General features: G+C 36.7%; 1 protein-coding gene across 1 annotated transcript; it reads left to right on the plus strand.

Annotated features, from left to right (window-relative positions):
* Positions 1-6,531: 6,531 nt before the first annotated feature.
* Gngt1 (G protein subunit gamma transducin 1) lies at positions 6,532-9,289 on the plus strand. Its single transcript, XM_052722132.1, has 2 exons — positions 6,532-6,627; positions 9,161-9,289. The coding sequence occupies exons 1-2, from the start codon at positions 6,532-6,534 to the stop codon at positions 9,287-9,289; spliced, it is 225 nt and encodes a 74-aa protein (XP_052578092.1).
* Positions 9,290-15,865: the final 6,576 nt, after the last annotated feature.

Consider the following 15,865-nt stretch of genomic DNA (forward strand, 5'->3'; position numbering starts at 1 on the left):
AATTTTGAATTTTAATTAAAATTTGTCCATGTATGATTTTCTTTAATTTTATTGTCTAGTACTTTTAGTTAAGCACACAAAACTAATTTAGAGATAATAAATGTCCACCACTAAGGCAAATGTAAAGCCAAGTTATTGTTACGATTTTTTCTTTAAAAATACATGCCAAATGAGTAAATACACTTTTCACATATGAAACCAGTTGGAATACGAAATCTGACTTTCTTCCAACATGTTCTCCCTTTCTTAAATCAAGTATGGAAGGAGTGTGCACAGAGGAACAGACTGGATGTTAACAATTTAATGAACTGAAAGGTCAGAAACCATGTCTTTAGAGGTCTGAAAGCAAACAAAAGCAAAATCCAGAATCATTGGAAACCAACATGTTTTTAAGGCCAACAAACAAACCAGACACTTTAAAAGCAAACCAAAAATGAAAAACTGTCTAAGAAACAGAACCCTAAATAACCACCTGAGAGTAAATAACAAATGAGCCTTAAACCAAGCCAAAGGAAGGCCAAGTCCCAAAAAGAACCAAAATGAACCCAGAGAGGTAATTACGGTTCCACAAAAATGTTTCGGATACAAAACAAAAAGTCATCAATCAAGACACTTGATTGTATCTGTGACAAAAGCAGGTAGGCAGATTTCGACAAGCAAAGAACTCTCCAGGACACGCTTTGGATGCTTGCTTGATAACTGTCAGCTTTTGATTGGTGGAAGACCGTGGTCTATCAAGTTAACCCATTGCAGAAGTCTTCACCTGTTAGTCACAATGGTAATAGGTCAAATGCAAAGGTGAACAAGGGTAGCTATTAATGTGGCTAAAGACAACCCAGGGTAGATTATAATTAGGTTCTGGTTCTACAACCTTTCAGCCCCTTAACTATCATGAAGTCACTAGTGAGTCAATCAGCTACACAAAAGCTTTAGCTAAGGCACCATTTTTTTTTTTCAGGGACTTCCTTCACACCTGCTACCCTGCTCTCTCCTGTCCCTCAGGTCATCTCACAGAGCACCTCTCTGATCATCCTTTATAATTGAATCACTTCTGATTCTTCCTCTTATTTCTTTCCTGGTTTATTTGTTATTTGTTAAACGTGAATAATTTCTTTTCAATATTTTTATCCATCTATCTTGCTATAATGTAAGTCTCTAGAGCGTGAAGTAATTATTTCTTTTTTGTCTTTTCACTCTGATTTACACTGAAGTTTTTAAAATTATGTCCCACAGATAAGTTTGTATTTATTATTGGATGAATAAATAAAATGTTAGCTCTTAGTGTTTTATAGTCCCAAACAGAGTGTTATGATAATAAATAATATTATAGAATAGTTTATGTCCATGTGATTTCAAGTTTATGATCATAATATCATGATTAATTATTGAAAAATTTTATCAGACTGAATGTTTACAAAGTAAGAAATAGCTAGAGTGTTTGGAACACTTCCATTTCAAATAACCTATTAACATTCCACATAAAACAAGGGGCTTTTAAGCCAGAACTTGAATAATTTCTCCCCCACCTAAATCTTCATAACTTAAATATTTTACTTATTTGTCATTCTTGCTTAAAGCACACTTATGTCTAATGTATGGAAACAAAAGAAGCAACCTATGACCCTTTACACCAGCTCACATTAATTCTGGGAGAAACTCAGACTCCAGCAGACATTAGTGGAAATTTAATTCACATTTGCATAGTTTTATCCTCTAAAAATGTTTTTAAAGAAATGTTTTTAAAACTTCCCTTTCATGTGGCACAGATAAGGAACACTGACCTCGTTTGTCAGGCTCTGCTCCCCTGTGAAATATGTCTACTTTCTTCAGCAAATTTCATCAATACAAACCACTGTTTTGAGAATTCTCAGTGTATGAAGATACAAGCATTAAAACATTTTAATAGAAATTGCATCACCAACTGCTATACTTAACTCCTATTTCCCATGGTGTTGCTTCTTTATTAGTACCCTTTAGATAGATGGGATTATTGTTGGCCATATTTGGCTAGTAGAAGCTTAGTGTGGTGTTTAAGAGCAAAAAAAAGTCAAGGTAATCTGTTCTTCCTTCTCTCTTCTGAGATCAATGATCATGGATTTTTCTAACTCAGTCTGTTTTGTATAAGAAGTATTTCATAATGGCCCATTGAAAGCCATTAATTTGGTGCTGGGGTTGTATTTATGGAATACAAAAGCATTAGCCAATATAAAGAAAGGAGATGTTCTGGGTGGTTTGTGTGTCAACTTGACACAAGCTAAAGTCATCAGAGGAAGGAGACTCAGCTGAGGAAATGTCTCCATGAGATCCAGCGGTAAGGCATTTTCTCAATTAGTGATATAAGGGGTAGTGCCCGGCACATGATGGGCGGTGCTATTCCTGGACTGCTGGTCCTGGGTTCTGTAAGAAGGTGGGTTGAGCAAGTCACAGGAAGCAAGCCAGTAAGCAGCTCCCCTTCAGGGCCTCTGCATCAGCTCCTGCTTCTGTGAAGTTCCCTGTTTGAGTTCCTGTTCTGATTTCCTTCAGTGATGAACAGCAATGCTGAAGTGTAAGTCAAATAAAACCTTGCCTCCTCAACTTGGTATTTCGTCACATCAATAGAAACCCTAACTAAGACAGGAGATATTTTTCAGTTAAAAACAAACAAACAAACATTTTATTGAGATGTGATGTTGTGTTGTGATGTATGGCTCACATGCTTCTAAAATGCACAATCACTGAAGACATGGTGCTGACTACAATTCTCATGACTATAACAGATGATATGGAGTCGAACATTCTTGTACCATGCTCTTCTTTTTCTTGAAAATATTTTTATTATCGTAAAATCTAGTGTAGATAATAATCATGATATCCACCTTTATATTTAGTTGTAAAATGAAATTATGCTCAAGATGGAAATAGCTATAAGTATGTTTTTGTCTATGTATATGTTTGCCATTTTATTGGCAGTCAGTCTGGAAGTGGGGTAGTTCATTTTATGTATCAGGGTCTTGAGAAATGCAAGATACCTTATATTTCTTTCTGTTAGAAAAACCAGTGAAACTCGTAATAGACAACTTGACTAGTTGTCTACCTAGAGGGCAGGATTTCTTCCATGGAGAATCCATCTCCACAGGGACAGAACTCTTGGGCTTTTTCCTCCCCTTGCTTCTGTCTGCCTTGCCTTTGCATCTTGCATCCTGTGATGGCACATGAGGGAAGAAGAGGAAAAGAGCAAGCATCTTCTTAGCTGGGGTGTGGTCCTCCATCCCCATCAGCTGTAGCCGTTACCTTATCTTATTGGGCTCTGTGGAGAGATGCCATAACCTGAAAGCTTAGAACATGAAGGACAAGGAAGGATTTAGTGCTATTTGTTGTCAATTTTAAGTGTATTATTATGTAATTTTTGAGTATAAACAAACAACTTACTCACTTATTCTGATTTGAAAGAAGTGTGTGGGAGTAGAATCCACCCCAAACCAGAGGACAAACAAGTATATTGGAAGCTCAGACTTTCAGCATATCATTGTATGATTATGGGCATTTGAATCTAGACAAGCACTGTGTTATTGGAAGATGGTCAGAGAATAAAGTAGAAGAAATTGTATCTTTGTATCTATCTATCTATCTATCTATCTATCTATCTATCTATTGTAAAAAAACTAAAGAATATATGTCTAATTAAAGAATATATTGTGTGTATAAAGAACACATATATTCTTTAATTTTTACTACATTTATTTATTTGTGGGTGGGTAGGTGTGAGCACATGTATGGAGATTCTCTCCTTCTAACATTTAGGTCTCAGTGATTGAAATCAGATTGTCAGTCTTAGTGACAATCACTGAACCATCTTTCCAGCTGTCTCTGGATCCCTTGAACCCTTAACTTCTATTTAGCTCTAAACGTTTGAAACCCCATCTCCACACACATAAGCTGTTTCTTGTGTGTCTCAGTGTCCTTGAGGAGGTTGAAACTGTGACCCTCACTTTTTGTATGGAAGTCTCTGAGTTTTTTCAGATAGATCTAGAGCCTTCATTTTCCAAGCTTTCTAGAATTTTCTAAGGCTGTTCTTCTTTAAAATGAAATATTTTCATCTTAAACACAGAGTTGAGAAATCTACTAATAAATGATGTTAGATAATTGGCGTGCTTTTTGATCATCAGTGAATATGACATGAGGTGGTAACTTTATCAGCATGTTTGATTTCATTCTAGTAAACAGTATGTAGAATAACAGGTAGTGGTCAGGACTAAATTTCTGACAGGTACTGGACTTCCTAGAAGCAGAGCCCAGATGCTGCTTCTAGTTCAGCTGATTGATATATCAAAGATAAGCTCTCATGGGAAATCTCTAATTGTGTTAGGAAAATAGGAAGGGCAAAAGTTAGTCAAAATAAATCTAGCATCATCCTTAAGTTTCTGGATGTTTTTCGGTTACAACCAAGATTTTAGCCAAACAAAGGTGTTACATTCTTATGGCCTCACATCAGCTAGCTATCTGCTATAGCCTCAAGCGCTAGATAAGAATATAGTCTTCCAGGTGTGACCAGACAAAATGTTTTCAACAGCTAAGGAGCATCTTGGGCCAAAGGTCTGTCCATAATAGCCAATACATGTGTTTATTGGTGGATGAGGACCTCAACCTAGGAAAGGAAATCTAGGTGAGACAAGAGCAGTATATACATGGTATTAAAGGAGCCAAATTATATGCACATTATGTTTAAGAGTATGTATAGAGCTCTCCAGAAGATAATGGCACTTAAGAAAGTACAGTCTAAAAATTTGGAGGTGCATAGCTAAGAGGTAGTGGAGGCTTATTCTACCATACAAGCTATTACATAGTTCTCATCTGTATTTCCAGGTAAATAACCCACTGGTTTCGTAATTGGTCAAAATCATACACTTAGCAATACCAGAAGATGGTCATTTGCTTTTTGTAACTAGAACTTCCAGGAACAGAGAAAAATCAGTTGGTAGACCTATCCCAGATCCACTAAGTCAAAATTCTTTGCAAATTTATTTTAATAAAGGGTGGCCTATCTTGTGTAAGCCTTAAAAGTTAACTGTGATAACAGTGCACACTGAAGTGTTTTTTAAACAAACTGCAGCATTACAACCAGCATGGAGAAAACTGTGCAAACAGCAGTGTCAAGAGGTGAAGGTCACACATGTAGGTATGAAGTTTTACAGACAGTCTGAGACGAGTGAGAGGGAAGATGAGAATACAATCGCAGATGAGCTCTACCTGCCAAACGAACATCAGACAGAACTGACTATTATTGCCTCATACTTTAGAGAACAGCATGAGAAAGCAAACCGCACAGGCAGCAGTGGACTCAGGCAGCCGTTGTTGATTGCTCTGTTCCATCTCTCTGCTGCATATGCAGAAAAGTTTCACTAAAAGATACATAAATTACCTCTTATTCAGAGAAGCACATGCTATCATGAGACAAGAAGCACATAATACTTCCCCATGTGCTTTGGGATTGAAAATACCACATAAATGTTGGGAAATATGTTAGCTGTCATGATGTTCCTTAGCAGAGTGTTTTCCTGTAGTTGTAAACTATTATATTGTCTGAAATAGTGTGTGATCTGAATATGTCCATATTTCATAAGAATATTTCCATATGAAAATTGGATTATAGATGCAAAGGGGAGAAACCGAGGACAGACACAATGTCCTTTGAGTATTATAATATATTTTTAAAGAAATTTCATGGCCATATCAACCACCACCAAACCATCTTCTCCATTATCCATGAGTCTAAACAGGAGAAAGACTGCTAGAAGAGTCTGTTCTTTTCACACAAATTACATTGGTAGATCAAACTCAACATTCTCCCTTTAACAGGTTATAACTGCTCAGCCACCATTGTTCAATGTACTGCAGATGTTACCTATAAACCCTAGGTATGGTTGAAAGACATTTCTAAATTGTATAATAGCTTATTTCTGAATAAGTTCATTTACTATATCTCAGCTTCATTGGTTCACATTTCAATCCATCCATTCTCTATGATAAATTTACAATGGTACTCTTTATAAATAGTTCTCTTTTAATACCAGATTAAATACTCCAGCAATTTGAGGATTAATGTGTAGTCCTCAGAATGACCTCGGACTGAGCTAAATGGCATTGATTACTTGGGGGACAGCTTTGACACTAGAGATGACAGTTAAAAACACAGAAATTCAGACTGTGTAAGAGGTCACAAGAAAGGAGGGGCTTTAAGTACTGTATATTATATACCGACTAAACAGATGCCTTCCCTCAAATCTACTGGCAGGTGTTAGAAGACAAACGCTTAGCTTAATCATATTAGGGAAGATTATGAAGCTTAAAAATCCCAAGCCTAGCATGCAGCATGAGCAGAGTTCAGAGAGTGTGTTCGTGAGAAGCTGGTTATCACAGGCAATTTAAAAGAAAACTAACAACAGCTTCCCTGGTAAGTGTAGAGCAGCAGAGTTGGCTCCCTGGGTGTGAGTTGTATCTAGCTTGGCAGTTCAGGTATGTGTGCTAACATCCCACCTTTATAACAGACAGAAGATGCCAGTGATCAACATTGAGGACCTGACAGAAAAGGACAAATTGAAGATGGAAGTAGACCAGCTCAAGAAAGAGGTGACCCTGGAAAGAATGATGGTGAGCAGGTATTCTCTCTGATTCACTGGGAAAGACAACATGGGAAAGCATTGAATGTTCCTAATGCATTTAGCACATACTGGAACAGTTCAATGCACTCACAGATATAATGCTTGTGATGAACATAATCAGAGATGAAGAAAGGTAATAATTTAATTTATCTCATGAGTTATCCCTGCAAGTCAAGGAGTTGGAAAACTATTTTCCCTGGTCTAAGTCCAGCCCTTTGCCAGTTTTTATATGACCACTTAGCTAAGAAATGTTTTGGACTTTTACAGAAAGACAAAAAAGAAGAAAATAGGGGAGAAAATGAGACAGAGACTGTATTTTACCCAAGCATTCAAGTGGGGCAAAGCATTGAGGCATTTGGGTTCTGTTCCTTTGAGTTGATGAGTTTCTCTACATTTTATGCAGTATTTTGATGTTGTTGATGTATTTTAAGATATGACCTCATCCTCTCCTCTCCAGCACTATCCTGGTCAGTAGCAAATAAGTATGTTTCATTCTTCCTTTGCAAATAAAGATGATTTCAGCCGAAATAACTCACTAGTTTCTCCTAAAAGCATCCAGTAGTTATTGAGAATAGTGGCCCAGAGTCTCTGCATTAAATGGAACAGAAAGGAAAAAAGAAGCAAAAGCTTTCACCAAACATTGACTGAATCTCCAGAAGCATAGATACATGTTTTAGGTAACCTAATTTACAAAAATTAATAGAACAAAAACTCCGTTAGTGATAACAGCATATCGTATCATATATATGGTATATTTGTGAAAGAAGTTTGTATTCTTGTCATGCATTGATCAAACCTTACTCCTAAGCAAATAAATTTAAGATTTTAGTTCTTTTATAATAGCCTCCAACTGTCCCATTACTCTTTCCATACAGACAAAACCTGTTTTGGAATAAAATCAAATCTGTAATCAGCATAATAGAACACACAGCAGACGGGCTAAAGTCCTTATCTTATTCACAAGATCCTGAGCATCCTTTGATCAGCAAGTTGGTTGTTTTCAGGTTTATTAATTACCTTGGACATTTTATTTGGGGTAAACATGACATACACTACCACCCATCTTTCTCCACTATTCTGAATATTCTCAGTTTTTAAAGTAACAATCTTATACTGTAAAGCTCACTATCTTCTCTGTCTTCTTTTTCTTCCCTTTCTTCCCCACCTCCTCCAGTATCGATTCTTTTTTTCCCCCCGCTGTAGATTTACACACACACACACACACACACACACACACACACACACACACACACACACTTCCCGTGCACACACATGATGTTTTAGTCTATTCAGGCTGTCATAAGAGAACAGCACAGATTGCATGGCTTTACCCAAATGGCAAATCACTGTAATGTTATTTTCTACAGTCCTGGAACTGCGCTCATTCAAGGTCAGAGCCGGTTCCCTCATTCCTAGGTAGTGCCGTTCCTTCCACTGTGTCCTTACGTGGTGAAAAAGGTGAGGGAGTGCTCTGGTGGCTCTTTCATCACAGTGCTAATCCTGATCACGAGGAACCCTCAGGGTGAAAGGAGCCTTCAAAAACTTCATCTCCTTGCATCATCAGATTGGGACTTAGAGCTTTAAAATACAGATTTTAGAGAGCACATATAACCAATTGTGTATGTTTATATACGTATATAAATGCACATGTATGTGTATATGACTATGGCATAAAATTTTATTGAAAAAAACTACTAAATTATTTACGTAACATATGAAATTGTCACTGCATTGTCAAAAATACAGTAGATCTATATTACGGTCATAGAAGGCATCACCTGACAATAAAACAAATTGAGGCTAAAGGCTATGACTAATTTGAACTCTTTTGAATATATACATGTGCAATGTTACCTAGATAGATAAAGCACTAAAGACCGATTGTTTTCTAAATCATAACTATAAAAGTATAAATAAACAAGGAACAATCTTATAAACAAACTACTATTCAGTTCAGTGCACGTTTACTTATTGAACAACAACTAAGTGGGAGCTCTCCTCTAGATGCCTGGGATATACTGAACAAAACAGCCAAAGTCACTGACCTCTCAGAGCACATGCCACACACTGTGATGAACACTCACTGTAGTTGAATTTAAAGCTGCAGGCCTGTGCTTCTAAGAGTCCAACACTGTGAATACGCCATAAATCTAGCAACTGTTCATTCTCTTCCATCTTTATATTACACTTTTAGGGAGAGGAGGAAGGTTTACTTGGTGAAATTCCTCACTTGTATTTCCAGATGGACTCTAATCCCTGTGTCCTCTCTCTTTTGACAAAGCTAGAAGCAGGGTCCACTAGGAACCATTAACTTAAGGGACAGCTTTCTATCCTCTGGAGACATCTAGAAGGGAAGGATGGGAACAATTTTTTTTTTCTATCCTGGAAAGTGCATATGCACAGGCAGAAAGCAGATGGAATCATTTTTTAAAAGATGCAACACAGAAATGTATTATAATGAACACAGTTCTGGAGTCTGCAGAATTCTGTTTTAAAACAAATCTCTGTCTCCTTCCTCTTAGGTTTCCAAATGTTGTGAAGAAGTAAGGGATTATATTGAAGAAAGATCTGGAGAGGATCCTCTAGTGAAGGGGATCCCAGAGGACAAAAATCCTTTCAAGGAGCTCAAAGGAGGCTGTGTGATTTCATAGGCAGGGAGGAATTTTCTTAGAATACTTAGAATTTTAAAGATCATGCAAATTGTTTTCCTATATAATTAAACTTGCACATGTTGTTTAAATTTATAAACTGTAAATTTTAATAAAAATGAAGATGCAATAATATGTATAATCATGTTTTTCTTGAAGTATTTAGCATAAGGTTTAACGCATAATTAACAGTAAATACTGATGAACTCTTCTTTAAAAGCAGTGTGTTCTGAGTTGCCTGCATAGTTTTATGTTTCTTCACTTTCCTTTTAATATTAATGATACTCTATCTAGGATATTTATAATTCAAAATATATTATTCTCAACATTTCACTTGCTTACAGGAGTAGGAAGTCTATTGTTTTGAAACTCAGATGATCTATCTTGGCAAGAAACAATTCATAATTTTTTTATTATTGAAACTTTATTACTTATTTTTCTTCTTTCCTCACCCAATCAATAGGGGTATTGTTAACATAACTCCGTCTACATTCTTACCCAGTTCTAACTGTCACTAATGATGTGACTTTTTCCCAGAGTGCCAGCTACCAATTGGATTAAGTTCAGTCTACGGTCAGAGAACACAGTGAATTTAGCCAGCAACAGAATAGAAAGTCATGAGCACAGGTTTAGGAGACAGGGAACACTATACCACTCTGCTATGTAACCGGCTTTGGTTGTTTCATCCATTTTTCTAAAGCACCCTTTCTTCTCTAAGAAGTTGAAGATAATACAGGTTCTAGCTCCTATGTTCATGGAATTGAAATGATGTGATTAAAACACTCAGCTTATATTGTCTGACACATGGTGAGATCCAGTAACTGTTTGCTAGAAAATATAACTGGAAAAGGAATTACAAAATAAATAAATAGATAAATTAATTAATTAATTAATTAAATCAAAACAAAAAGCTTTCAAAATGCTGTAAGTTACAAAGCCATTCCATTCCATCCCCACAGCATGGTGAGGGCCAGCCACAGAAGAGACTGCCACCTTGTCTCTGCTTCTCTGGGAAATGGCAAGTGTAATTACCCAAACCAAGCCATTCTGTTATCATTGTTTCCTTATTGCCATCTCACATGGACAGTGAATTTTGAATGCCCCAATGCAAAGTGATGGCAATCTTTCTGGAGACAGAATGCAAACTGTCTATTATCTGTTCTGGCAGTCTGAAGTCAGCTCCGTGCTCTCCAACTAGATCATAGGAAATACTCAACATGTACCCTTTGCTACTCATCCAACCCATTTTCTCCCATACAAGAACAATGTAATAGATTCTGAGGAGTAAACTGGCATATGTCTCAGGTCAGGACTCTGGGTCACCGGCTGAAGACATCAGCATCCTCTCCTTTCAGGTTTTCATTTAAGAAACATTATGTCGTAAGATTCCATGGTGAATTACACAATCTCATCAGTTTTTCTTGCGGAGAAATTACTTTTCTCATATTTATAAATACAAAAACCCATCCCACAACCCCAGCATTTTCTTTCATCTTCCTCTGTCTCTGTTCCTCATTGTATCCATCACTACCCATCATATTATTATGTGCAATTATTTATTTGATTGAAATCTGCCCCTACTTTTCCGCCTGCAAGTCAGTGTTTATTTAACTAAGTGGTCTTTATTTCCTTTTCTTTCTAATTAAATTCAAAGCCTTTGTTAGGGCATTCAGCAATATGTTCTAAATGATCCATATAGTTTTTATCCTACAACTTGATATAGATTTTGAAGTCGGTGGTTCAAAGTTCAAGCCCCTGCTCTTCTACTATATTGGGAATTTTGGACAAGCAACTCCAACTCTTTGAAATTCCCTTTTGAAATGTATAAAATGAACAAGGAGTGATCTTTATTTGGGTATTTATAATCTCATAGCTCAGAAGTAGTCACATAGAAGGCTTAATAAAATGCACCATTGTAATGCCAGTAGAGTTCCTGTAAAGATAAATGAATAACTGACAGATTACCTTGATCTTCCCATTGAAATTTGATCACATTGATTCCCACACCTGAAATGCCTCTCTATTCTATGTCAACCCTTTGAAATCTGTCTTTTCTGAGACAATCTCTTTCACTCCTTCAAGATTATTTTTGTATACCTCTGAAGTCATTTAATATTATTTTACTTTTCTTTAATAATTTGTAGTTTTAATTTCAATACTGTATCATAGTTTCCCCAAGCCTCTTCATCTTTGAGAAACTGCCTAACCTAATAGTAAATTGTTTCTAGAATTAAACTGACTTCATTAATATTTAATTCAATTAAGAACAGGAAAGCACAGTATTTGCCAGATGTTTACAGTAGATGAGGTAGAATCCTTACAACACTCGTTTAATTTGTTTTTGATTAAAAATACATATTGTTGGATGAATTTTGAGTAAGCAAGAAATCAAAGGGAATAATAACTGCAGAGAACGATATCCAGAAAGAAGGAAATGACATCGTGGTCGTGACTGTTCACCCAGATTGCACAGCTGCAATTGACTGTTTTCTTCAAGAAACTGTCATTTCAGGGCCAGGCTTAAGAAGGTTAAAGAGAATTGGCCAATACAGAGGGAGACAAAAACAAAAGAAAAAGAATATCAAGAAAGCCTCCTAAAATGCCTCACTCTTTGACTCTTCAAAAAAGCCTGCTGGTGTGTTAATAAGAATGAATAATTACAGAGTCTATCTTTTGAGTCATTTACACTTTGAGGTATAAGTACGTGGGTGAGTTCAAGATTTACAAATGACAGAGAAGATGGAGAAGGAAGGAGGGTGAAGATGAGGAAGAGTAGCAGAAAGAGGAGGAAAAAAATCTCTGTTATTTAGATTGATTTGATTTTAGTCAAGTTTTTAAAAATTCTGATCTCAAATTGCATCAGTTCCTAAAGAAAGTCATAATATGTGGAAACTAACTTTAACAATAAAAATGTTCACTTATTTGTGATGGGATTTTAAAGTCTTACAGGAACAATTTTGCAGAAGGAAACTCTCTGATGGAGTGGATTTCGAACAGCTGTAGGGTGTTAAGACCATCAGATTCGGGTCATTCTGTGACTGGAAGGCATCTCTATATGAAACAGGAAGCATGTGTGTGTGGCTCACCTGCAATGAAACTAAAGCCCGAGAAACTGCCGTACGATTGTTTTTAGCAAACTCCAACAAACAGCAAATGAATCAAGAGGAAATTAAACCTGTGCTAAAATACCTTTCTTAAAGACGCCATCATTTTAATAACTTAATCTGTTTTTTGTTTTAATGATTTCAGAAGGTAGAATTTGGGATATAACCTAGTTTACTTTTTCCAACAAAAGAGAAGAAAAAAAAGTTTCTTTAAAATACACAAAATAAAATAAGGTCAGAACACTGTTCCAAAAATCCAAGTTAGTATTTTTTTTTTACTGCAGCGTAACTTCTTTTGGCATTTTTATAAAGAACTCCCCTCACATAATTTTAGCTGCAAACTGGATTAATTTGGAAAATAATTTTGAATAAAATGGAAAATTTAGAAACTTTTATTTCAAGATCATGTTTTTTACAGTTTAAAAGGGCAAATGATTGCTTTTCAGTGTGTGAGTATGTGTGTAACTGTATGTGTGTTAGTATGTGAGAGTGTGTGTGTGTGAGTGTGTATGTGTGTGTAAGTAGTATGTGTGTGTTTGTGTATGTATGTGGAAGCCAGAGGTCAATACTAGGTGTCTTCTGCTATCAGTCTTCATTGTATTTTGTTGCTTTGTTAATTAAGATATTTTTTTGATAGTTTTGTACACGTATGTAGTATATTCTGATTATTCTCTCCACATACTATCTCATTTCCTTTTCCTGGTATCAGCACTCAATTTCCAAGTCCCTTTTCAAATCCATGCCTTATTGTTTCATTTTGGGACCCACTGAGTTTAATTGGAGTTATCTGTCAGACCACGAGTATGGAACGGTGCAATGAAGCCTAGTGAGTAGACAAGTGAATACTCTCACCCCAGACTCTATCAGTGGCCAGTAGTTCACCTGTAGGGCCGGCCCCTGGAGCCACTTCTCTGTCCATGGTTGCCTGTTGATAGATTCATTATTGTGTGGCCTCAGTGCAGAAATTAGCAACTACTGCAAATTCATAATTGTAATTATTGAACCCTGACTAAAAAAAATGGTGTTTGCAGCCATCACCCTATCTTTCACTCTTCCTACACCACATTGTTCTCATTTTTGTGAGCCTTTGACAGGACAGCATAAATGTCTCTCTTAGGAGTAAAGGAATCATGCTTCACTTATTCTCAGAGTCTCTTCAGTCACTGCCATTCCCTGGAAAGTGGATTATCTGATCAAGACTGAGAGTAGCATTTGTCTGTGAGTATAAAATTTTTTAGAAGGCAGTTTGACATTATACCAGTTTAGCTAAATACACTCCAGGCACAAATTTCCTCCTGTGGAATCAGCCTTGACTACAAGCACAGTGTAGCTGGTTACTCCCATAAAGGTGGTACCATTATTGCACAGATGTACATCCACTTCACTTTTGGGGATAGAGTCTTCCAATGAACCCCGAACTTCTCATCTGGCCAGACTGACTGGTTGACCAGGGACTCCAGGAACCCATTTATTTCTGCCCTGACCCACCCCCCCAACCTCTAGCCATAGCTTGTTAACACGTTCCACCATGTCTGTCTTTTACATGGTTGTTAGTGATCTGAATTTATGTCCCCAGGTTTGAGTCACAGGCACTTTTACCAGCCACATCATCTCCCTAGCTTCTATTATTTATTAAACAAATTTATATAAAATTTGCCCAAAAGGCTGTGAGATGCTTAATGACAGTTTATTTCTGGCTACCCCTGTAATTTCTTTATGGGATGACTTTATATTATAGTCACACCACCCTGTAAATAATCTTGTCATGTAATAATGCACAGAATGTAAATATAAAATTATCACTACATTTGAATCAACCAATACAAACTTAACTTTTTTTTTAACAAAAATATCTTTTTAAAGTTTATTCACTCTGGGTGCTGTATAGCTGTTTGGTAGAGTTCTTGCTTAGCATGTGTGAAAAACTGAATTTTCTCCTCAGCATAACAGCAACAATAGTAACAGCAAGAGAAAACGAAACACTCAAACAAATAAAATTCTCTTTGGGTATTTCTGATGGACCATCTCTATAAGGATACATGAGAATTTCCTTACTGTGAGTCTTCTCTGGAAGATAAATTCAATACTTAAAGTCAGATGTCTACGAATTCCTCCCCACCCCCAATTTTTTGAAGCTACCTCATCATTTTACTGGTCAAAACCAAGTAACAGCAAAACATTTTTGAAAATGTTGTGTGATAATGAAATCTTAGTATTTCATATTTTAGGTTAATTTATAAATATGCATTCCTGCATGTATTAGCTGATCTGTAAGAAAGAAATTTATAGGCCCAAATAGTTCTATTTTATCATGTAAGGCAGACATATGTACCTTAATTTTCTTACCCAACTTACTTAATTTTGGTGTAAGACTTATTTACTTTAGTCCACATTCATTTTACTTTCACTAGCTTACTTAAGCTATTCTTAGCCAACCTTTTAAAGTTAAGAAATAGGAAATTTAAAACAACAGCTTGGCTCTTCAGACCAATTTGAGTTTGTCTTGACTGTTTGCTAATAAGCAAAACTTCACCAGATGGCCCAGCTCTAAGTCTGGGAGATCCTGATATCTCAAATATAGAAAGTGGAGTGTCTAAATATTTTCTTTGTGAAAAAAGATTGATCATTTTTAGAGACCCCCTTCCCTGACTCATATTTTTAAAACTGGAAAACAAAACCCAGAAAAAAAAATGTGACGTTTTCGGTGATGGCTGGGGAAGAGTTGGAAGGACTACCAAAGAGCACCCATTAAATAGCCCGTCCTTCTTTTCGTCTTAATATATTCAGTGAGGGCAGTGGGCGGAGCCTGGTGAGAAACTGCCAAAGCTTGTGCTTACTAAACAATTCCGTATCTGAGGTCGGGTACCCTGAAATATTCAGTTAATGCTTCCACTCTTCATCCAAATTACCTATTGGTTGGGAGGTTGTCTCTGGGGAAATGGGGCGTATTCTACTGCAAAGGCAGGTCTCCTGCGTTTACATTATAGTTTCCTACTCCTTGAGTACTATGAACAAGGGAACAAAGTTGACATTGCACGTTAATATTTCCCATAGACACTTTCCTGGCTATCCAAGGCTGCAACTCTGTGAACATTACTTTCTAGAAAGTGGGGAAAGCTATCCGAAGTGACTCTGCTGTCTGCATCCAGGAAACGGAAGTCCACCAGGAATTCAAAAACATAAAGCAAGAAACTACCAAGCCCTGGGGGATGGGAGCAACTCGGGAGGGGTCTTTAAGCCTCCTGTTAGTCTTCTCATGTGCCCTTTTATCCTCCCAGAGTTACAAAATGTCATCCCCTGAAAAAAGTGAAAACTATTATTGAGAATGCAGATGGTTGTTTAACAACAGGAAACGCCCTAATCTCAAACCACTTCCTCCCTCCGAGCATATTTGTCAAAGGCCTTTGAAGCTTTTAGCAAACCACGTGGCATGTGTCAACACAATTCTGGTGGATACTTCTGAGACCTAGCTGAG

This window comes from Peromyscus californicus, unplaced genomic scaffold (genome assembly GCF_007827085.1).
Source record: "Peromyscus californicus insignis strain IS unplaced genomic scaffold, ASM782708v3 Scaffold_6__1_contigs__length_162567912, whole genome shotgun sequence".
Classification (NCBI taxonomy): domain Eukaryota; kingdom Metazoa; phylum Chordata; class Mammalia; order Rodentia; family Cricetidae; genus Peromyscus; species Peromyscus californicus.